Below are 25,166 nucleotides of genomic sequence, written 5' to 3'. Positions count from 1 at the left end.
ACAAACATTTGGTTTTAATGGATGCGTTTGAAAACTCAATTATCATTCTAGAACCATATTTTCTTTAGATTGTGATCCGAACGACACTGACATTTGTGAATGTGTGAAATGTCAAATTTGCTGAACAAACTGGGGAAGGTGAACTGAATTGGCCTTCGTTTATTTATTAAATCTAATCGCCTGATGGCCATACGTTGTTATTTACTTACAAGTTAAAATAGATCAACTGAGTAAATTTTGAAGGATGCCCAAGTCGAGAGATTTCTGTAATCCTTCCTATAGTTAAATCCGAGGGTGTTTCTTTATTTTTTTAGTACTAAAATTGCATCTGCAACTGACTAAGAAATTGGGTTTTTACTGTATTTAAAGTCTAATTTATATTTTTATCATCAAATTGAAGTTTGACTGTTTCTTCAGGTCTGACTCTTTTTCTTTCGGATTATTAGAAAAAAAACTGATTTAAAATGAAAAATATCTCAACCTCGGCACCCATTAAATCGGTCAAAGACTGTAAAATTAATATTAAAAAATACGAGTGGCAAATGTAATTTTCTCTATTTATTTTTGCTCTTAACCCTCGGCTTGGGTAGGTGAAATATTTGGTCTATTGGCGACTAAATTTACAGCATCGAACTACAAGCTGGATTGCTGACCATACCCATAACAGATTCTTGTTGAAGATAAGGCAATACTGTCCATTGGATCTATGAAGGGATCTAACAGCAAGGAGCGATTGATGCTCCTTTCAAATCCCAGTGGAAGTAGCAGTCTAGCTATCAAAGGTACTCACTCAGTTTTTATTTTTTAAGAAAAAATGATATTAATTTCTGAAATCTTGATTTTCAGCCAATCATTCAATCTTCTACAAGATTGAAACATATTTTGAAACAAAGCAAGAAACATACTTTTAATGCGTCGAAAAATGAACTAAACTGTTGAAAATTGATTCATTAAACTGTTGATCTGCTGTTTTGATAAACATAGTCATGATAACCAACTTAATTGTTAATTCAATCTTCCACATCTGTACCAGTAAATTCTTAGATTTTGCAAGGCATGCTACAAGTTTTTTAGCCATTTAAAAATTTTACAGTTAATTAGTCGGTAATGTATCTGCTCATACAAATAATATTAAACAATTAGCCTATGTCTGTGTGTAGCACAGAAACTTCTATCATTAGGTGAAAAAATGCAGCTTGTTGAATCAAGAACGTCCGCATCAAAACGTGTAAAATTTTGTTAGCGGTCAAAATTATACTAATATTTGTTGAATTTTGCTAAGCTTATCAAAAGTGCGCTCAAGAGTCTTTCTACTGCATAACAACGGTGATCTATGTGTAAAAAATGTATTTGGAATTCATTATACAGAGGAAAAAATTGCCTTTGAGACCAATGGACATTAAGATATTTTAAGAAATTAACTGTTAAGAAATTTGGAATTTTGGCTATTATATAACAGAAATGGATAAATATGAGGGTTTTCATATCCGTCATTTCTTTTCCATTTGAATTTTTCAAAAACGTTTATAATGAATCTTGTGTCATCTTGGCATTAGAACTTAACTGTTGTCTCGCAGGAAAAATTTGGGCAAATTCGTTTTGCAAAATATGGCAGTATTGGAAGCAAACACGATTTTGAGTAACCCCTCAATGCTTTTGAGGAGTTTGTGTGCAACTTTTGTGCAATTTTTGCATTACTTTTGGCTTAACAAATTCATTGGCTTAAGCTGTATTATTTTGTAGTTAGCGATTCAACAGAGAGTTTATTCATAATATTTTTAATCAACAGCACAAAAAATGTTGATGGCATTTTCAGGTTTTTCCAAAAATTTATCTGAGTTTTGCATGTTCTAGTTCATTTTCAAAATAATTTTGCACTAATTGGCTCTTGAATCTCATATTTTAGACTCAAAATAAACAAGGAATGAGCAACTTTAATAAGTGAAGTTATTAAAAATTACGCACAAGTGAATCTGAGCTGAATATATTGTTCCTTTGAAATTATGGAATTGAGTGAAGTTTAGCAACCGTTTTTGGGCGTTTGGCTGATGAGGCTTTAGTTAAGTTTGATTGAAGGAGGTGCTTGTGTCTGTCTGTGTTTTTTAACTGTGAACCCAGAAAGTAGTTAAAAAACGGTTTTTATATAAAAATTACACGCAACATTTTCGTATTATATACTAAATTTTGCTTGGGTTTTCATTAGTGCAAAATTACACAGTCAAAATTTTGATTGAAAAAATACATACTAAATAATACATCAATTTTTTGATACAGTACAAGAGTTTTTTTATAAACTTTAAACAAGTACATCTTTTGTACTTCTAAATGGCGATAAAAATTTAATAGTGAGCAAACATATGAAACTAGCGATGAAGTTTGGAAAAGATAATCACTATATTCGAACGAACTTATCATATGTTTCATGTTTACGAGGGTCAGCTAGTGAAATTGAACAAATCAGCGATTAACCATTTAACCACAATTTGCGTCCATCAAGTGTTCGTTTTTTGAGTTTTTGCCAGACAAGAAGCACAGTTTTCAAGTCTTCAACGAAGGTTGCTGTTTGTTTGGTATAGGAGTTTATCTAAAAGTCACATATTTATTTCAAGTGCCAACTTTAGCCCCAACTTCAACTTTACTTGCATCTGGTTATCAAACTCAACCTTAACTGAGCTATGATAACAATTAATCACCTTGCGCAGCGTTTAATTGATCAGAATTTTCGAGTTAAAATTGGTGGAAAAAATGATTTTCAAAGTTTGGCCAGTTGCATCGAAAAAAAGGCGAAGTTCTTTTTTTGATCTCCAGAGCTGCTGCTAAAACTTTGGATTCTCGCACAGTCATCTCGTTTTGCCTATATCTCTATTTTTTGTCTATCTTTTCTCCAAAGGATTGTGTCTCCTCAGTATTATTTAAATCTGTTAATTTAACTAACCTGTACCAAAAAAGAGATAAATTTTCTCCTTTTGCTATTCTGGTTTAAAAATTCTCGAAAACAGCTAATTCTTTGATATTGACATAACAAATTTTTGTAAATTTTGGCATGTTTTCGAGAAAAAATGAACATCAGCTCTGTCACCATGTCTTAAAGTAACAGTTCACAAACAGAAAATCAGTAAATTTTTCTCCCTTTAAAAATGTGAGACACACTTTTTTAACAAGTCCCCGTTTTGGATGAGCCAGGATATAAAAATGACACTTGATGGTGGAAATGCCAAAAGGATTTTTTATTTTTTATTAGAGCCTTCTGGATAATGCATTTTTTTGCGCTAGCTTCGCCACGCCTGTTAAAACCGAGATTTTTTCTGCAGATCCCTTATTTCAGAACTCTTGCAACAGTTCTTTTTTAATAATGGATCTGCTTTACCCAATTGCAAAGTTGAATCGACCAGTTTTTTGTTTTGACTATTTTTTATGAACACAAACCCATTTTTTTCACCGTCAATCTTACAAAAAATGCTAGGTGTTTCTTAAATTTCTTCAGCAGCCTCTAATTACAGCCCTTTGCAGAGACGTTGAAATAAATTGTCAGATGCAGTTTTAAAATTTGCTACAATTCTACTGAACACTAAATTTGTTGTCTACAGCTGGATTAAATTGAAATAAAATTACCTCACAGAAATTTTCCTGAAGGTAAGTCAAAAGCAGTTCACAAAAATTTAGAAAAAAGCACAAGACCTAAATTAGAATTTATAAAAAAGAAACCCTATGCGACTGCCAACAATTGTATATATATATATATATATATATATATATATATATATATATATATATATATATATATATTATATATATACATATATATATATATATATATATATATATATATATATATATATATAAATATATATAATTGTCGGCAGTGGCATAGGTTTTTGTTTTTTATAATCTAGACTATATCTTGTGCCCTTTTCTACGTTTTTGTGAACTTCTTTTGACTTACCTACAGGAAAATTTCTATAAGCTAATTTTATTTCAAATTTTTTTAGTTGTATACAAATATAGTTATATATAGTTGGCAGGGCTTAAAAACAACTTATTTTCCTTTCAGAAACTAATTTTTGTTTACAAATCAGCTTTTGCTTTTTTGTCGTATTTCCTTTTTCAGTTTTATAGAAAATTAAGATACAACTTATCTGTAATGCTTATTGCCACTTCGTTAGCGACCTCAAAAATCAAATCAAGTGTTTGTTAGGTTTTGGTATTCTTTATTTTCTAAAAAATTTGGGTAAAAATGTAATGTCAAACCTGGGTAAAATTGTAATAAACCGGGGTTTTGTGAGTAAAATCAAATTAATAATGCCAATTATTGGAAAGTAAGCTGTTATTTAGAAGCAAGTAAGCATCCCAAAAGATAGAAGAACCGTTTTAACGATTTTAGGTTTACTTAAGAATATTGAAACAAAAAAGGGAACCAAAAAATTGTAATTGTTGCGTTTTGAACATTAATACGTATTCAAATTAACACTTGGTCGAATTATGGCAATAATTTTTAAGCATCGCTTTGTAAATTATCACTGAAATTCTTAAGCTGACTTTTTTTTCGTTTTTGCTGCACTTTTTTTGAACTTCTTTGTTCGAACTTTGGGGGTGATAGGGACTTTTTTATTGTTCCCTAACATACATGCAGATCAGGTATGACTCTCTGTGACCCTAGAAAGACCTTAAAAAATTCTCATGAGCCATTGCAAGATTATACTACCGATGCTTTTGTCTTGATTGGAACCGTGTGTTTTTTGTTGAACTGACTACATTTGTTCTACAAGAAACTACTATTGTTTTAACCGCAAGCGTTTGTTTATGAGTCGATTTCTTTCTGCAACTAAAAATAGATTTAGTTATGCTTCCATAAACCATATCTAAATTTGCAAAGAAATACCAGAGATACCGGAAGGAAAAGTGATCATAACTAAGTAAATATTATTGCTTAAATTTGTTTCATTAAATCTTAAATAAACAGTCAATATCTTTCTTAAAACTATTGTCCATTCCTAGTGAGAGTATAGTCCCCTAGTGCAATGAAGAACCCATTGCCCGATGAAGGTAAAAATTCAATGATTTTTTCCTGCTGATTAAAAAAGGGCATTTGTTTTGTTTGGGTAGACTATGACAAATGATATTTGGGTAGACTATGACTGTAATTGATATTTATCCACAACTACTGTTCCGGACAGTCTTGCCTCTGAAAAAAATAACTGTTCAAAAACTTATTAGTTTCACCGACCGCCTGTTAATGCCCAGTATTAACTTCCTCATTGAAGCAATGTAAAATGCCATAATTCGGATGATTGATTTGTGTAAATCGCCATGATTGTAATGATTGCTAAGGGAAAGATGAAAAAAGTCACGTAAAACGGAACTGAGTTGTAACTTTTGATGTCATGTAAGGAAACCCAAACAAAGAAGCTCAATAAATGAAACTTGTAACTTGAAATAATTGGAAGAAAATTGACATGATACAACAACGAAGGAACGATAGGCAACGCCGTGATTAAATTTGCGCTACGATGAATTCCACCAACAAATGAAGCAAGCTACCTCCAGGAGATGACACAAGGAAGTGGTTCTTCATCAATGCAGTAGAAGATTGTTACTGAATGCTACACTTGTCGGTAACTGGTCAATTCTTTTTGGTCAACGTCACATAAGTGAGAACAAAACAGTAAAAAAAAACAGTCGCGAAGTAGTCAAAGAGTTTGCTCATATTCAAGGTCAGAAGTCAGAAAATCTGTAAAAGTGGCAAATCTTGACGATGCGATAGATCGGGGGTCAAAAGACAGACACTTTTTAAAAATAAATGGTGGTTTTTTGTTCCGACCCCCTTTTTGGAGGGGAGGGAGGAACTATATAATCAAATGAGATTTTTTGTTCAAGCAATTTTGGCTGATCGATATAATCATCGTTGAGCTTTGTAAGTTGCATCATTAAAAAGCACGTACATCCTAAAATATGTAAATAAAAAGATTTTTTTGAGTTTCGTTTTTCACTTGGAGTTATCGAAGTTTAAAATTTTGCGAATTTTCAGAAGTTTTTTTCACATTTTCCGTAATTTGTGCTAAAATTTTACTCAACTTTGCTATTAGAATTTCAAAAAAGAAAAATTTTAACGGTAGAATGTGATTGTTACAGTTGAAGATAGTAGAGCATTGCTGAATTGTTTGATTGGAGTTTTTTGGCTAAAAAATTTAATAACATTTTCAAAATTCAGATACATGTCATCAAAAATTGCAGAAAATATCCTTCTTTTCGTCAACTTTGTTTAAGTTTGCCGAGATTGGAGACATAGAAACCGCTGACAAAATCGCCGTAAATTCCAAAAGAGAGCTAGTTGAAATCCGCTGCCCTATAAAACTCTTCTGGAATTAAAAATATGCCATCTTTTGCAAACTTAACTCAATAATTATACAGACTGCATCATTGTTTTTTTTACATTGAAATATTTCACTTAACGATTGGCTTGCTTCGGAAACATTTGGAACCCTTGAGTAGTGTGTTGGACCCGCGCTGAAATCAGGAATAGGTTTTATATCATCATGGATCCTTACAATCAGAAATTTTAAATTTTCTTTCTGCCTTTTTTTCAAAAACAGATTGCTTTTATTGTTGTTCTTATATTGAGTACTGACAAAATCTTCGATTCTCGTCTTCAAAAATGAAAACTCTCCTCTACTTGGGCCAAATGTAGTTTTAGTATATTTTCAGAAAACCTAATGGTTTTTATGGCATTGAAGAAAAATCTTAGTAACTGAATTCTTGTGTTTTGCCTTCAATTGTTATTCTTATTGCAGTCTAAATACTAAATCGAACCAATTACAGATCCACATGGCTCCATACAAAAGGCTTCTGTGAACTTCTACAAGGAATTCGGTTGTTATCTAATGTCCCTAATGACACTAAAAAATATTGATTTGAAAAAATTTCAGTGATTTTTTGAACTTGTCAATTTTTTTATCATATTTCTGTTAGCAAGTCACATCGCTTACCTATTGAACTGTAATTTCCTCTTTATAACGGTTTTGTTTTTCTCAAATGGTTTTTGTTCTTATTGCGTTGGTTTTCATAAAACATTAGCGATTTTTGCAAATTAAACCATTTTTGTAGGTTTGCTTCCTCAGTATCGCAAAAAAGCGCGGTTAAAACGATTTGAAAAAATTGCAATTAAAAACTTTTAATGTCTTCAGTAAACCGCTTAATGTTTAATTGGCTGGGGCACCGTTTTTGTGCAAATTTTGATTTTTTTTCTTTTTGCCCGTTTTTGTTATTATTTTTTTAGTGGTATGGCATATTTTGGATAATGAAAGGTCTCACTCAATGTTTTCTGAGGCATAAATTAATCTCTCAATGAGTTCAGTTGATGCATAATGTTTCTAATCAATTTGACATTATTTCTCAAAAAAGAAAACTTTTTTAAAACTTTGCCCTTTTGCTCATTTCTTGTCGACTTGTTACCAAGTCGCATTGAGGAAAAGTCCCAATTTTTTTCTAATGATATTTAGATTAATCTTCTTTAGTATAAGTTTTATCTGAGGCTATTTTGGTTTGGTTATTAATGGTTTCTGAAAAAATTGGACAACTAGTTTTGGTCGTACTTAATACTTGTATTTATACGATTTTTTTGCCATCTTTTCTGGTAGTCACATTAATGACAGGTCTCATCGGCCGTCTAAGGTAGATTGCTTTATTAGATTCTCAAAATGGACTAGATTTGTGAGAGGAACAGCCAAAGTCTGTTTCGAATAATAGCGCAACAGAGCAACAGTCCGAGAAGACTAGCTTTGGTAGACATTGCTAAAGCCCGAAATCTTTTTTTTTTCAAGTTTCCTAGCTCGAATAATTTTCTGGAACTGTTAAGGATCTGATAAATGAAAAAAGATCTGCAGAAGAAAGACCGCCTGTTGCGCTTATCACCTCTTTTAAAAAATGGATTTTTACGCGTTGACGGAAGGACAAAAAGATGCTTCTTGCTTTTTGAGGCAAAGTACCGCACAAAACTAGAGGCAAAAGAGGAAATTGTAAAACTTTATTTAGAAGTGTCATGCAATTTGCATCCATCTTTACGTAGAGTATACCAGGAACTACATCCAACAAAGATGGCACATCATTGGAGATCGCAAAGCCTTAGAAGGTTTTTTTTTCAGATGCTTTGAATGTCGAAGTTTTCGGGCTCCAACGACCAATGGCTGAACTTCCAGGAAAATAGTTATGGAGACGTTTCATTGCCTGCAATCTTCACGAATTTTGGTTGGGCTACCTTGGACCATTCGCAGTAATGCATAAATACAAAGAATTAAAAGACATGCATCTGTCATTTTACATGCCTTGTCCAGCATGCCATTCATCTGCAAGTAGCAGGAGACTTGTCAAGCGACAAATGCATCACAGCCATCATCAGACTACTCATGTCAAGACGTGGCCAGCCACGAGTTTTGATGTCAGACAACCCGACAAGCGGGATACCGTAAACAGCTACAACGAAAACTGGTTCTGCACCTCACTTTGGTGGCGTGTGGGAGAGACTCGTCCAAATAATTAAACGAGTTCTCCTCATCAATCTTGGCTCCGCAAAATTTCCACCTGATGTCTTTGCAACCCTTGTCTTGGAAGCGGAATGTCTGGTAAATTCCAGGCCATTGACTCACGTGAGGAGCGACAACCAGGATGACGATCCTCTTACATCCGATCATTTCCTTGGGACGACTTTTTGCGAAGGTGCCAACATTTCTCTTTAAGATTCAGCCTGTCTAAAGTCGACATCATGGACCCAAGTCAAGCAGCGCTTGCATCTGTTCTGGAAACGAATGCTTCAAGATTACCAAGAGTAAAGTTAACTTCAAAAGAAGCTCCTGTGGGAGTTGACTCCCAGAGGAATCTGGCCACAAGGATGTGTCACCAGGATTTTCACCGCAGCCGATAACATCGCTAGGTCTTGCGAATTGGAAACTGCTTTAGGTTCTTTAACCAGACCAGCCGTTAAGCTGCAAAAGGTGTACCTCAAACAACCGTAAGGTTAGGGTTAGGTTTTATGGCCCCGAGGATGTTAAAGCCCAGTATTAACTTCTTCGTTGAATCCATGTAACTTGCCATATTTGATAATTGGTTTGTGTAAAGCGACATTTTTGTAACGATTGCTAACGATTGCTATAGATGAAAATAAAGTCATGTAAAACGGAAATGAGTTGTAACTTTTGATGTCATGTAAGGAAACCCAAACAAAGAAACTCAATAATGGAAACTTGTAACTTGAAATGTTTGGAAGAAAAGACATGATACGACAAAGAAGAAAGGATAGGCAACGCCGTGATCACCGCCTGATTCCACAGTCCTATAGATGAAAAGTTTTTCTGCACGGTGGAAAAATGAACAGATCCTCTACAAAGATACTGGGGCAGAAACCAACTTTTTAAGCTTTTTAAATAGACAGGCTTCAAATAGAAAACGTAACTTCCATCAAAAATCCTCTCTATACAATGAGACAACCTTCATGTCAAGGTTTTCTGGCATAAAATTTTTATTCATTCTATTGTTAAGGCCAAGTGAAGATTTCAGCACTTTCTAGCTGAGTTAGAACTTAAAATAGATTTTTTAGAAGTAGAGGAATGATACTATATTTCATACATTACAGTGTACTGCATGCCGTCTGCTTGAAGTTCCGTATTGTGGATTTGGACATAATAGCTCGTTCTGAGATTATTTTAAGTCTGAGTTCCTGTTCCAACGATTTTGTTTTACTTTTTGTAAGCTGCTTTGTCATGACAATAGGCAATGCTGAGCAACTAACGGTAGCTCAAAATTGTAAATTTTACCAGTTAGCTTTAATATATTCCATAAATTTGAATGTTCTTGTATTTATAAAGCCAAAAACAAACAAATCTAACTTTCATAACAAAAAAACGGATGATGAATTTCAAGTGTAACTTTTTAATCTCTTGATAACAAAATCTAAATTATGGCACCCCTATGAATAATCATGTGAGAACGCCTTAAGAGATAAGGTTTTCTAACGGAACTGGTCTTAGGCAAAACGTCTTTTAGAGACACAATATGAAATGTTCTAGAGACTGAGGTTTGGTATGCGCAAACTTGCATCAAAGGAAGAGAGATTAAAAAAATGGGTTTTTTTAAGAAGAAATTTCACGGTTTTGCGACAACTATATTCAATTTACTTGCGCATTAGTTCAACTTAAATATTTCTGAATATGAAAAAAATTCAGTATCAACTCAATTAACGCATATTTCGCCCATAACGTTACTCTATACAGAATAGTTTTTTGGCATAATTAGCAAAACTATCCTAAATGACCTGGAAATGAAATTTTAGCGCTCAAATTTTATCACAATATTTGCGACTATCTATATCCGAGTGGAACTGATTTATCGAGCGTGACGGATAATTTCTACGATTGCACCGAAGCATTTACATAAAGAATCTCTTCACCTTAATTTTAGCTATTTGTTTTCTAGCAGTCTTCACAGCATAAAAAACATTCTTCATACAGCAGGAAAATTTTGTAAATTTTTGTAAACGAAAGTTTTTACATTTTTGCAAAGTAATTTTCTAAGAAAAAATTCAAAAATAAAATGAGGTGAGATTTACACATATAGGTTTTTCCCAATTTTTCTTTTAAAATATCAAACGTTCTTTAAATAATTTGAAGCGTTTAATAAGTATAAACTGTAACGTTATCTAATCCTCAGAGACACTTGAGAGCAGATCTTTGGCCCAATAGTGACCTCTCTTTAGGCAAATGATTGTGTAGTGTAAATGAGTGATCAACATCTACAGAAAACAATTTATTATTATACATTTCACAAGTCATTCTAAATTGTGACACGAAAATTGGGTGCCACTTGCGAAACATTTGCCATAAATACAATGGCGCCTTTTTATTTAAAGTGTTTTGAAAAGTTGTGATAAGTTGTGAAAAGTATGCCCAGGATGAAGTCCGCGACCCGAGACAGGTATTGGCCAGACCAAACAGACCGAAACAAGGGTATTAGCCAGACGGAACAGCCCGAAAAATGGGTTTTGACCAGACCAAACAGACCGAAACAAGGATTTGGCCAGACCGAACAGACCGAAACAAAGGTATTGGCCAGACCGAACAGACCGATACAAGGGTATTGGCCAGACCGAACAGACCGAAACAAGGGTATTGGCCAGACCGAACAGACCGAACTATGGGTATTGGCCAGACCGACCAGACCGAAATATAGGTATTGGCCAGACCGAACAGACCGAAATATGGGTATTCGCCAGACCGAACAGACCAAAATTGCCATTGGCCAGACGGAAGGCGCGACCCAAATTTTTTCCAGACCATTGTGGACAGTCGCACCGGACCCCCCTGTCCGCGACCCGAGTCGGTCTGGCCAATACCTGTCTTGGGTCGCGGACTTCATCCTGGGTGTGCTGGTGCACTATCCTTATCAACATTTTTGCAAAATTTATTCCATTATTTTCAAGAATAAAAACCAGTTGAACCACTAAAAAACTATTGATGAACTTCCTGTGTAACTTTTTTGTCTCTCAATAATTAAAACGTTTAGTATTAAATGACTAATTTGATAATTGACAATTAAAACCCTATTATTTGAGCAAGTCAGAAGCTTTGTAGATGTGACAAATCTCGACGATGCGATAGATCGAGGGTCAAAAGACAGATACTTTTTAAAAATAAATAGTGGTTTTTTGTTCCGACCCCCACTTTGGTGAGGAGGATGGAACTATATACTCAAATGAGTTTTTTGTTCAGGCAATTATGGCTGATCGATATATCCACAGTTGAGATTTGTAAGTAGCATCATTAAAAAGCACGTACATCCTAGAATATGGAAGTAATAAGTTTTTTTTGAGTTTCGTTTTTCACTTGGAATTATCGAAGTTTAAAATTTTGTGAATGTTCAACTGTTTTTTTTTCACATTATCCGTGATTTTTGGTAAAGATTGACCAAATTTTGCTAATATAAATTTAAAATAAAAAAGTTTCAACGGTATTGTGTGATTGTTAGCGTTCGAGATAGAACAGCGTTGCTGAATTGTTTGATTTATTTTATAACAATTTCAAAATTCACATATTTTTCACCAAAAATTGCACAAAATATAATTTTTTTCGCCAACTTTGTTTAAGTTTCCCGAAATTGGATACATAGAAACCGCTGACCGAATCTCCTTAGGCTCTAAAAGAGAGCTTTTTGAAATCCGCTGCCCAATAAAACTCTTCTGGAGTTAAAATTATGCCATTTTTTTGCAAATTTAACTCAGTAGTTATACAAACTGCATCATTGTTTTTTTTATTTTGAAATATTTCAGTTGACGATTGGTTTGCTTCGGAAACATTTGGAACCCTTGAGTAGTTTTTTGGCCCCGCGCCGAAATCAGGAATAGGTTTGATATAATCATGGGTTCTTACGATCAGAAATTTTGATTTTTTTGTTCTGGCTTTTTTTTCAAAAATAGATTGCTTTTTTTGTTTTTCTTATATTGAATACTGACGAAATCTTTGATTCTCGTCTTTCAAAATGAAAGCTCCCTTTTACATAAAAACGTTGCCAAACGTAGATTTAGTATGTTTTCAGAGAACCTAATGGTTTTTATGGTTTTGAAGAAAAGTCTTAGTAACTGAATTCTTGTGTTTTGTCTTCAATTGTTATTCTTATTGCAGTCTGAATACTAAATCTAACCAATCAAAGATCCAAATGGCTCCTTAAAATGGTTAATGTTAACTTCTACAAGGAATTCGGTTGTTATATAATGTCTCTAATGAGATTAAAAAATATTGCTTTGAAAAAATTGCAGTGATTTTTTGAACTTGTCAATTTTTTATAATTGTTTTGTCAGTTTTTAGATTATTTTAGCTTATTCTCAATGCCAACAGTTGAATCAGTCATCAAATAAGACTTATAAACAAATTCACAAATATATATAAAAATATAATTAGATATATACATAAATATATAATAAAAAATAAATATGATTACATAAAAAAAAAAATTAAAAATAAATATAAATAAATAAATACATTTATACAAATTCAAATAATATATATCTTTTTAAAGTTTTATATGAACAAACTTAGAGTTTTGTATACTTTTTTAAGTTTTGTCCAGTATTCTCTGTTAAATTTTGTTGTATTATGCCCAGTTTTGGATAATAAAAATTCTCAATGGCCAACTATAGATATATAAATGAACTTAGTAACTGATATCAGTATATATCTAACAGTTTTATTCCTTTTCAATTTAATTTTTTTTTCAAAAGTAATTGCAGTCTTCAACTTTTCCCTTTTTGTTCGGATTTTCGTCTTTTTTTCGTTTTATACACTTTTGTATATTTTTGTTATTTTAATTTCATTAGTTATAGATCTTTCTAGTTTTCTCGTTGAACCAAAATAATTTTTTTGGTTAAACGTTTTGACTGATGTCTATAGGGATTAAAGAAATTGTTAGAAGAGTTTTTGAATTTTAGATAATTTTCACTTTTTGTGGTTATTTTTGATGTTATTTTGAAATATTTGTTTTGCAAAAAAAACTTTACGATGTTCAAAGAAGACGCAAGTGAAAATTTAAATGGTTCCGTAATGTTGTTTTTGAAATTTTATATTTCTACTTGAATTTAATGTTATAGTTTTCCGGTTTAGTCTCACTAATAGCAGGAGGAATTAGTTTGCGAAGAATATCCGAATGAAACTGTCTAATCTTTCTGTCGAAAATTTGTGTAAGCCATGAATTTTGAAAATACTTGCTTTTGAAAATGACAATTGATTTCTGAGTTTTGCGAACCTTATTTCCGGTAAATTGTAACTTAATATCCCTATAGACAAGTCACATCCCTTACCTATTGAATTATAAATTCCTCTTTATAACGGTTTTGTTTTTCTCAAATGGTCTTTGTTCTTGTTACGTCGGGTTTTCATAAAATATTAGCGATTTCTGCAAATTAGACCAATTTTTTAGGTTTATTTCCTCTTCACAGTATCACAAAAAAAATGCGGTTTTTTGGCCATTTGAGAAAACGGTAATTAAAAATTGTTAATGTCCTCAGTAAACAGCTTAATATTTTATTGGCTGGGGCACCGTTTTTGTGCAAATTTTGAGGTTTTTCTTTTTGCCCATTTTTGTTATTTTTTAGTGGTATGGCATATCTTGGATATTGAAAAGTCTCCCTCAATCTTTTCTGAGGAATAAATTAATCTCTCAATGAGTTCAGTTGTTGCATAATGTTTCTAATCAATTTGACATTATTTCTTTTCAAAAAAGAAAACGTTTTTTAAAGTTTGCTTTTTTGCTCATTTCTTGCCGACCTGTTACCAAGTCGCATTTAGGAAAAGTCCCAATTTTTTATTCTAATGAAGTACAGATTAATCTTCTTTAGTATAAGTTTTATCTGAGGCTATTTCGGTTTGTTTATTAATTTTTTCAAAAAATTCGACAACTAGTTTTGGTCGTAATTAATACTTCTAATTATATGATTTTATCGCCATCTTTTCTGGTAGTCATATTAATGACAGGTCTCATTGGCCGTCTAAGGTAGATTGTTTTATTCATTTAGTAGCTCGTTGAATAATATGTTAATTTTTTATTCTCTTCCTCTTTTGTTAGTCAATTAAGTGGAAAATGTAGATGAGCGGGGTCAGAACATCATGTGCGAACGCACATTACCAAGCCTCCTTGTTTTCTATAGAGTTGCACTTATTTCACCAGGATAACTTTTTGATGGTGGAAGTACCGCTAAAATGATGCATATCTTTCCTCGGAAGGTTTTAGTTCAGCATGAAAATTAAAAAAAAGGTCTACAGTTATTTTTTATCATTAGGTTGTTTTGCCCTATAATCTTTGTCGATTTTTTGCCAAACTTGAAAACCAGCTTTACGACGACCACATTATCGACCCTCCTTGTCATTTTTACTCTCAGTTCTACTCAAAAATAAAGTGTTTAAGTAAAGTGCGCAAAGTGGACATTGAGTATGTTATTTGATCATTGGAGTTATATTGTCAGAGTAAGATCAATCTGAATGAAGAATTGTGAAGGGCACGAATGTTTTTTTTTAAAATGGGTTTGTTTTTAATCTTTTGGTTTATAATTGAAATCTGTACTTGTGCAAGTGCAAAAAAAGACATGAAAAATTGAAAGTTAATAGTGGTTCTACGGAGTTTATGTTTAGGTGCCTGAAATAAAGTCTTTTTTCAACAAAAATTCAGATAAGAACTGTGTTTTAATTCCAATTTATCTGTAAAAAAAACAAAACTGTATCAATGTGAGCAGAGCTCGACTGGAACCGTGCAAAAAATCTAACACAATAAGCATTTATCATGCATGCTCTCACAAGATATCAATTTTTGCCATAATCTTGTAAGATCTTGCAAGTTAACCTCACGGTCTCTACTGCGGAAGTTGATTTTTCGTAAGTTCCAGTTTTTTTTGCGATAGTAACTATCTTTTTAAATATTATATGACTGCTTGAAAATCGGGATCTTTCCAATATAGCCCCCATCCCACCCCCAGCTTAGTAACCATATAAAGTATATAGCCAACCATTACAGCAATTATACCATCATGGGGGTTTGAATTTCGTGTGGGGGCTATAACGTGGAAAGACCCGATAACTACAACTGCAACAAGCATCCTAAATATTATTTAGGCCCGACTCTGGTTGGCTCTGGACTAATTCTGCTGAACACAGCCTTCGGTGCCTCTCTTCTAACCCTGCCCTACATCGTGAAAACTTCGGGTGGGGTGGTGCCATTTGTAGTCATACAGTATTCTGTCGCCACTCTAGCCATGATCAGCATGTTTGTACTGGGTCAGTAATATTACCACATATTTCAGTGCTCTGTGCAGTGTTTTACAATGCATCTACTCTGTGCATACACTGATAAGGCTAAAGTTTAGTGAATCAGTTCAAATTTCAGACGACGTTCAGTTAGTCTGAGCTTCAAATTCCTAGAATGTTTGCTGCCAAAGCATAAAGAAAAGTATGATGCGCTGCAAGTATTTTCAATTTAAAATTTTCATGCCTTAATTTTTCATGGTCAAAAATCTAACCACAATTATTTATCCATAAAGCTGTTCGGGTGCGGGATACGTGATTCCCATTATAGTGACTTTACAGCAAGCGCCCGTAGCAAATCGAAGCGGACTGCTTTCTCCGTTTCAATCCCATGATTTGAAGAGAGACAACAACGAATTTTGTCGCATTTTGAGACATTTGTACCGTTTTAAACAAAATTTTTATAAATGCTACCGTGCGCAAAACTATGATTTTTGATTTCATATGATTGGCCCTCCCGGATCATAGTAACATTATAAAACAGCGCTGAATCGTAGTATTTCCCAGTTTGTGTTTTTACTGTGAACAGATTATTATCATGTCACTTTTTACACTTTTCAGACAAAAAATCAAAGTAAAAAACCGGCTCTATGAAAACACTCTGAACAGTACAAAATCTAATTCTGGATTTGCTCTGAGCGATCTTAAAAAACATACTGTGAATACTCTGAATCGACTTTTTCTCAGAATAAAAAGCAAAACAAAAAGTCCAACAACAATGAATTGCACCAGATTGTATCTATCTTTTTTATTAAAAAAAATCTTTATGAATATTTCATATTATTTCAGCAATTTCAGCCCACCATTTTGTTCAGAGTCATCTAAACTCAGAGTTTGCTCATCATCATCATCATCATCATGTTGCCAATCATTCCCTGATTGTCAATGTTTCGAAATACAAGCGCAGCAGCTTGCTAAATTTACTTTTTCTGAATTCCTGAGTCATAATAAATTGAGTCATAGACAGCCCCCTGGAATTTCCTGCGATGACACTTCGATATCGTCCACAAACACTGTTGACTGTGAAATGTCCCGTAAACCCTGCCAGTTAAGCAGCCAAAATCCAGGTACTCGATTTTGATTACTTCAAAAATCTCACAACTAAAACAACGAGGAGAACAAAGAAGAAGAGAGAAAGAGAGAGAGAGAGAGAAATTGGGGGGAGAACCAGGGGGAAACAAGGAGAGGGAGAAAAAGAGGGGAGAGAGGGGGGAGAGAAAGAGAGGGGCGAGGAGAAAGAGAGGGGGAAGAGAGAAAGAGGGGAAGGAGAGAGAGAGAGAGAGAGAGAGAGAGAGGAGAGGCGAGAGATAAAGGGGAGAGAACCGGGGGGAGGAAGACAAGGAGAGGGAAAGGGAGAGAAATTGACCCCGTCCGTATTGACCCGTATTGGCTCCGTTCGACCCGTATTCGCTCCGTTCGAGCCGTATTGGCTCCGTCCAACCCAATTCACTCCGTCCGGTGGGTTTGTCATACCCCCCGGACATATCAACCCCCCCATTTGATTATTCAGTTATAGTTAATACGTAACTGGTCAAAGTGCGGGCAACTGGTGGCCTATTTGTATATTCAGTTTACAACTCAGGAGAACTAGTGCCAAATCAAATCAGTCCTGAAACATTGTATTCCATCTTTATAGCGTCGGCCCAGAACTGTATGTTTCGGGGCTTAAACGAAGACATTCATGCAAAATTCCATAACAATCTGAAATAAAAACCATAAAAACTGCAATTTCGGTCCAAATTTGTCAGGTTTCAAGCATTCGGCGTGTAATTTCTGGTTTCGGCGTGTTTTTACTGGTTTTGGCGGGTTTTTTGCTAATCTTAATAATTTCTGTGCAACGTTTTAAGATTGTAAGTTATCGTGATGCTCAGAAAGTGCCTCGACAATAATTTCAAAATTTTTGAAAATGCCCAGTCTATTTTCAGAGAAGAAGCATCTAACGGACTTATACTGAACATTGTTAGTAGCATGATACTCTTAGAATACACTGATACAGTACTGGGCCAACGATATACAATTGTAATACAATGTTTCAGCACTAGCTTTCTATGGCACTAGGGTCCGCGCTAGATTATTGTTCCGACCTCACTTGTGCGTGGAGCAACTCAAATGGGTTTTTTCAGTCAATTTTGGCCGATCGATATGTTCATTGTAGAAAAATATGAGTGGTATCATTAAAAAGCTCGCGCAGCGTAGAATTATAATTTAGTAAGTTTTTTCGAATTTTGTATTTTTCGAGCAGATATTGAGGGTTAAAGTTTTGTGTGAACACAAGATATTTGGCTTGATTTTGTTCACCTTCAGCAAAATTTTCGTTCTTGACTCATAGGGAAGTAAACTATCAAAAAATCTTGAATTCAATTTGAGAGTTGTTTTTTTCTTAGAAAAAGTTTCATACTTTTTGGTTTTTTGTTTTTTTACGTCACCCAGAGACTTGTCACTTTTCTTAAATAGGTTCACCAAAAGTGCAATAGGTTTTCCATTGAACATTAGGTAAACCTATCTAATGCTTTGAGTGGACAGCTAATGGCTGATGAGACTTCAAAAATAATTTTTGAAAATTTTTGAACATTAAATGAACTTAAACATATTTTCGTGAATTGTAAGTCAGTCTCAGTAGGGACATAACCCCCTTCTTTTTTACTAAAATCAGAATCATTCTGATTTGCTGTTTTTCTAACTATTGGTTTTATGATTTTGATGTTATGAGTTTCCATAAATTTTTTTTTTAATATTTGGACATTTTTTGTAATATTGGTTTCTTTGAACTGTTATCGTATTATCTCAAAATTGATAGTTCCCATTGGCTTAGTGAAGGCGTTCAATGGATCGTAGATAAATTTTTCACGGACATACGTATGATTTAAATGGTTTCGACACTTTCTTCTTGCACCTTTTGGTTTTTGCACGTATTTGTTATTGTTTTTATAGGAATAAGACTTGCTGTGATATCTTATTGATGAATTATGAATGACCTATATCTTTCTTCTCATCGAGGCATAATTTAGTGTGCTTTTTCAATTCTGTTAAGGATTTAAAAATAGTTCTACCTAATTTTTTTTCAGCTTGAAATGATCTTATAATTTTTTTCGTGAACTATGAGTCATTCTCCGTGATGACAGCACCTCTTTTTCTAATTTAGCCAAACTAAAACTGGTTTCCGGTTTTATTTTCCATTTATTGGTTTTCTGGCTTCGATGCCACGAGTTTTCATAATTTTTTTATTTTTGCATACTTTTTTCGTAATTTTGGTTCCTTTTGGAATCTTATCACATTATCCTAATAAATATATTTTCCATTGGCTATGACAAAATTTTTCAATGAATCAAAGATTAAATTTCAGAGAAAAGCTTTTGGTATAAATGATTTCGACAATTTCTTCCAGCACTTTCCTATTTAATTTTTATTTTTTGCCTGTATTTGTTGTTTTTTCCATAGTCATAAGACTTATTGACCATTCTTTTTCGATCATTGACCAATCTTAATTTTTTTCGGGAACATTAAGTCAATCTCAGTAATTACAGGATCCATTTCATTTCTACTTCAATCAAACTTAATCTGGTTTTTGTTTTTGTCTTCTAACCATTTGTTTAATGGCTTCGATGCCACGAATTTTCATATATTTTTTTAAAAAAATTTTGAGCTCTTTTTTTGTAATTTTGGTTTCTTTTGAAATTTTAACTTATTGTCCTAATATCGATAGTTCCAAATGGTTTTTTGCCGTTGTTTTATATTCATAAGTCTAATTGTGATGTCTTTCTGATGACTTACGAAAAACAAAAATTTCTATTTTCCCCTCGATGCATAACTTAGCGTATTTATTTACTACTGTTGAAAAAAATTGAGTTTGATGGCGTTGAAACCATGGGTTCGTTTTAAAAACAAACTAACATTGCTAAAATGACATTGCTAAAATTGCAAATTGACATTGCTAAAAGTTAATGATTTTTAAGAATTTTGAAACTGTTTTTGTTATGCTGATTGATTTTTGACTTTCGCCTCATTATTTCTTCTTTTTGTGACTTTTTACCCAGTCTCATTAAGGAATTTTTCCATCTGCTATGTATTTAGGGAAAAGTAAATTTGTGTAGCTAAGGTTTTATCCGATTGCATTTTGCTTTGTTATTAGGTGCTTTTAAATTTAGATAATGATTTTTTTCCGGGAAATTTTTGTTTGCTTATTTTGTTGTTTGGTTTTTTTTTCTCGTATTTTTTTTAATGGAAAATCTCGTGAGCGCTGTAATGAGGCATGCCAATATGTAGTTTGGTTGTGTAACAATTTTTTAAAACTCAAACTTCTATTTTTGATTATCTCTTCTTTTAATAGACAATTATGTCAAAAATGTAGATGATCTCGTGTCGGAACATCATGTGCAAATGCTCATTAACAAGCATCTTTGTTAGGTAACTCTAATCGACCTCTGTTTATTAATTTTCAGCTAAGTTCGCACACGATGGCAACTGCAGCCTACCACGTGAAATTGTAGCATCCGTTCTCAAATCCTCAGCTTGGGATACAACTTACGCCCTCATTATCCTAACCGACACGTATCTGGGCTCGATTGTACACTTAACAATCTGCGCAGACCAATCAGAGAAGATTGTAGAACTAGCCACTGGAACTGAATTCTTCGAACAACATTATTTGCTGCTCCGAAGACTCGCGATTGTAACTTTGGGACTGTCAATTTTTCCCTTTTTGGTTCCCAAGTCAATCAAAATGCTCCAATTTCCTGGAATTTTAACATGTGTCAGCTCAATATCTGTGATATTCCTAGTGTTCTACATTTATTTCTTCCAAACTCACGAAAAGGTTGGTTTCAATTGTGAATTAATCCAGCAGTTACAATTCTTTGTTTATTTTTGTTTACTCCACTGTTTGGGTTTGTAGTGACAGTTCAATGTTAGTTGATCCGCGCTGAATAAATTTTGTGTTCAAACTGTTGTTGCCATTGAGCAAGCCTAAAAGTTTGTGAATCGCAATCCGAAACCGTCAGATTTATTCTCAACTCTTGGAAATTTCCACCCAAACACTACATCAAGAATACTTTTTCTTAAGTTAGATTTAATATGAAAAAGTACAACACTCGTCAGGTTCAATTTCTTTCTTTGAGACGGCATATGGTTCTCTTTAACAAATTTTTCGCAAAAAAAAGCTTTTGATGGGAGATATTAAAAGACCAGTGATTATGTTCCACGATTTCTGTTATATAATTAGCTGTGCTCCAATTTAGCTGTGCTCCAAATTTGTGATAGCTTTTTGAAACGACGACTGGTTATCTTCTTCCAGGATAATTTGAATCTGGTTAAGCAGCAACCTGCTCATAACCTGATTATCAGACATTTGTAATAAATTTGATTAGTTAAGAAAAATCACGCTGATCATGTTTTATCAAACTGTACGTCAGTTATATTTGACAAATCAGTGGAAAAAACCTGAAAGTTAACACTTAATTGGCAGAATTAAAAGAAAAATGATCTCCAAGAGCTTGTAATTTTGGAGCTAAAGGTGTTTAAATCTTGAAATTTGAGATGAAAATCAAATTCAGTGTTGTGACTTGCTTCACAGCTGCAATAAGCAGCTACTTTTCTGTTTTTTAAGCTGAAGGAAAAGCTCAATTAGCAGCACAAAACAATTATTTTTTATCTCTTACGTTTCAAAACAAAGTTTCACAATCGTTGCAAAACTGTTTCTAACAAAATTGTATTGGCATAAAGGGGAATTGAAAACCTTTTTTGAAGCATAAAACTGATAAAACTTGATAATGAAAAAAGTTTAAAAAAATGCAAATTTAGCTCATTCAGCATATTAGGTTGGTTTGAAACACACTTGAGCTGAATTCTAGTATGATCAGAAAATGAAACTGAAAATTGCTTGCGCGCCAAAATTGGTCAAAATCTATTAGTCAAAATACTCTTTTGTCTTAGCCTATAGTTTATTTAACAAAATTGGCAAAAATACACCTTAAAAATACGTTTTAGCTGAATTTTATAACTCATATTTGTCACGCTTATTTTTCAAGCCTTATCGCAAAACATTCAAAGCAATTTCTTCGTAGCACGTCAGCATCTCAGTTTTGATAACAAAGATCAACCTGAATTATTTTACAAAATTTGTTAGATGAAAAGGAGTCCAACGAGGAAACGAGGTGATTAAAAATTGTTCGATAAGTAGCAATTTTTGCTGAATTGGGTTTTAGTTTAAGAACGATTTTGAAAAACTATTTTGAGGAACCATTAATGGTTATGATTGTCGATCTGTCACAAAAAATTATATTGCTTAAGATGTTGATTATTACAACCATGCCGACCTAATATAATACTATGCTGATGTTTACCAGTGCCAAAACTGAAACCGATTTTAAAAATGACGAAACTGTCAATACCAACTAAATATCAGTTAAATGCTATTGGAATTTTAATTTCAAAACAACCAGGGCACGTTGATCAGTAGCTCGGTTGTGATAGATTCGTATCAAGTCTCACGGGCCGATGCGGCATGGCCATTGTCCTCAATTATCATTGTTTGTTTTAAATTAATCTCGCTCCAATTATTTCATCCAAAAATCTCACAACTTCATTGTGATTGGTTCAGATTATTTGCGCTCTTTTCAGTTAACGGTATCTGATTGGTTTGGAAATTTATTGGATGAAAAATTTAATGCATTTTTGGTGCTCTTATAATTGGCATAGTATTTCATCAGCTCAGTTGTACGTTACCAGTAATAAGTTATAGTAAACATGAACTAAAAACACGTTTAGAGCTGTCAAAAAATCAATTCCTATGCATGATTGAAAAAGACGCCCACAATCTTTTTGAATTGGAAATACTACTGTTAATTCAGCAAAAAAGTTGATAGTTGGATTATGAAAGTTTCGAAACCTTACAGATTGAGTAAAATCTGGGCAGGATCAAATGATGAATCAGCAATCGGCGAAGATTTTTTCCTTTCTTCGAAAATTTTGAAATCGTAATATCGAATTTATTCTCGTCTGCCTAAACAGAATAAATGATTTTAGGAATGGCTGTCAGAAGTTATGATGCCATTATAACAGAAATTTGTGCCAAAAAGGCAAATTAAGAAACAGACGTTGTTGATTCCTGACTGAATTTTCCGCATTTGGCATTGTTGAGCATACAATCGAGATAATGTGAATCTTGTAAAGGAATCCTCGCTTCCCCTCATTTGTGCTGGTAGTTCATTTAATCAAAAATTTTTATTCTAAAAAGGAGGATGTTTTCGACAAATCAAGAAAATCTCTTTTTCTTAAATGACTTTTTATGACAATTCTTAATTGATCAACTTATCAGCTTTCTAATCAATAAAAACGAGCATCTCTCCTCTGTGAGTAAATCTTTTGAAATAAATATCGTCTTATAAAGAGTTGCATCTGCCGACGACGACCGATATAATCTATTTATCACTTTTTATTTTCTGTTTGGCCGTTTCAGATAGAAGTAGAGATCTTTAACCTTCCCCGGAACCCTTTAGAACTATCAGCCGTTTTCCCGATGCTAGTGTTCTGCTACGACTGCCACGCCACTTCCATCGTCACGTACGCATCTCTCGGCAGGAGAAGGAAAAGTGTGCGGAATTGGAGCAAAGTGATCTTAGGAGTTGCACTTTGGATCTCTGTTTCATTCACTGTTGTTGGCATAATGGGATACCTGTCGTTTGGGGATAACGTTCACGATGATTTTTTGCTGAATTGTGCTGGAAAGAGCATTCCCGCTGTTATTGGTAAGACTTCCCAGGTTCACTGAACTTAAAAAAAAAACTTGATAAGGCTGTACTACGGCACTGTACAAGTCTTAGCAAAGTTACAAAGTCTTGTCAACTTTACTACGGCACCGTTTTAAGGCCATATTAAGGTTTCTAAGGTAGTGTGTTAAGGCAGTATTATAAGAATAACCACGGTGCCGTACGTTGTTTATCAAGTTTTAATGAGAAGCCGTAAACATTAATATTGCCATACAAATGTCGGAAAAGTCTTTAGTTAAGTTAATACGGCACTGTTCTAAGTTTGGTAATTTTTTGGTCAGCAAACATAATTACTAGTAAAATTTTGAAGTTTTGTCTACAGTGGAAACCCTGTGTAAACATTTTTTATACAGAGACGTTTTCATCAATAGTTTATCACAAGTAGCGAGATAACGAAATCAGCTGGTCTGCATGAAAGACTCCATTAACCCTATTAGATATCTCTTAAATAAGATGACTTCGTGGATGAGACAAGGGAAGCATATTAACTAGTGGTAAAGATTCAACACCAATTAACGTTAGTTTAGTAGTTAAAAGTAACTACATTTGTTGCATATCTGTCTTTGGTCCTATTTTCTATCGGTCAAATTTCCGAGGATTGTTGCTCCAAATTTGTAAAGTATAAAATGGAAAATAGAAGAAAATTTTGTATTGTCTCTGGGTTGAGTAAATGAGATAGAACTAAATTTTTGATGCATACTTGTATAATTTAAGGAACATATTTATCAAACTCGATCTTGCTTCTATTTCATAATTTGAATGGTTGAAATCTCAATTTCTAAATTGTATTCTAAAAAAAAAGATTCGGTTTTCAGCTCGCTGTGCCATTATGATATCCCTCCTCATGTCTTACATTGAGGGCATTTTCCTCTGCAGAAGATACACTGAAGACTTATACAGAAAATTTGCCCAACTTTCCTTCGAAGAGGGCGAAAAATCCTGGACCACAAGATACTACTTACAAACAATCTTCCTTTTCTCTACTACAATATTTTTCACACTAATAGTTGGCGGATTTGCTGACATCGGAAACATCGTCGGTATTTTCGGCTCAATGACCATATTCGGCTTGCCGGGCACCTGTCTGATGGTTAAGTACACTCGTCGCAAACCGGATCATGCCAGTTTAGCCGAAAGTGATGGGAAAGGTCAAGAAGACGAAATTGAGGACATTTCAACAACCAAAAGAGTTCTTTACCTGATTTTAGCGTTTGTTTTATTGTTAGCATTTGTGTTTGTCGCTGCAGAAGGTATTCTTTCTGAAGTGTCAAATGTTATAAAGTATTTTAAAAGAAAGTGAAATAACGGTGGTTTCTATTTTTCAATTTAAATACAATCAAAGATTTTGTTCCCGTTCTTGTATAATTTATACTCTTCTAGAAAATAAATTAAAACTTGCTTCTCAAGTTTGTTTTTGTAATATTTGATTTAAATAAATAGTTTCTGAGAAATATTCTGAAGTTAGCAATATCTAAAAATCGGCGACAGATAAGCAAGCCGTCAGATAGTCAAGCTGGCTCAACTTTTGAAAAGAGGTCAAACAAGAAAAGAGAGCGCAATATTATGTTGCCTCGGG

At 33.6% G+C, this 25,166-nt stretch overlaps 1 protein-coding gene across 2 annotated transcripts; it reads left to right on the top strand.

Annotated features, from left to right (window-relative positions):
- Window positions 1-220: 220 nt before the first annotated feature.
- LOC142354241 (sodium-coupled neutral amino acid transporter 7-like) lies at window positions 221-24,996 on the top strand. 2 transcript variants are annotated; one of them, XM_075406495.1, is made up of 6 exons: window positions 221-252; window positions 591-782; window positions 15,639-15,800; window positions 20,267-20,640; window positions 23,281-23,569; window positions 24,406-24,996. In XM_075406495.1, the coding sequence occupies exons 2-6, from the start codon at window positions 707-709 to the stop codon at window positions 24,888-24,890; spliced, it is 1,386 nt and encodes a 461-aa protein (XP_075262610.1). In that variant the 5' UTR covers window positions 221-252; window positions 591-706; the 3' UTR covers window positions 24,891-24,996. The 2 variants fall into 2 exon arrangements, with proteins under 2 accessions (XP_075262610.1, XP_075262611.1); XM_075406496.1 differs by having other exon boundaries at window positions 235-266.
- The last annotated feature ends 170 nt before the right edge of the window (window positions 24,997-25,166 follow it).

Source organism: Convolutriloba macropyga, chromosome 15 (assembly GCF_964194025.1).
Source record: "Convolutriloba macropyga chromosome 15, txConMacr16.3, whole genome shotgun sequence".
Taxonomy (NCBI): Eukaryota; Metazoa; Xenacoelomorpha; order Acoela; family Convolutidae; genus Convolutriloba; species Convolutriloba macropyga.
The sequence above is the reverse complement of the archived record's forward strand: the minus strand, read 5'-3'. Positions and strand labels throughout refer to the sequence as shown.

Coding starts and splice junctions, on each gene's coding strand:
- LOC142354241 (XM_075406495.1), top strand. CDS start 707: ATGAAGGGATCTAACAGCAAGGAGCGATTGATGCTCCTTTCAAATCCC. Junction 15,801..20,266: donor GATCAGCATGTTTGTACTGG/GTCAGTAATATT, acceptor ATTAATTTTCAG/CTAAGTTCGCACACGATGGC. Junction 20,641..23,280: donor TCTTCCAAACTCACGAAAAG/GTTGGTTTCAAT, acceptor TGGCCGTTTCAG/ATAGAAGTAGAGATCTTTAA.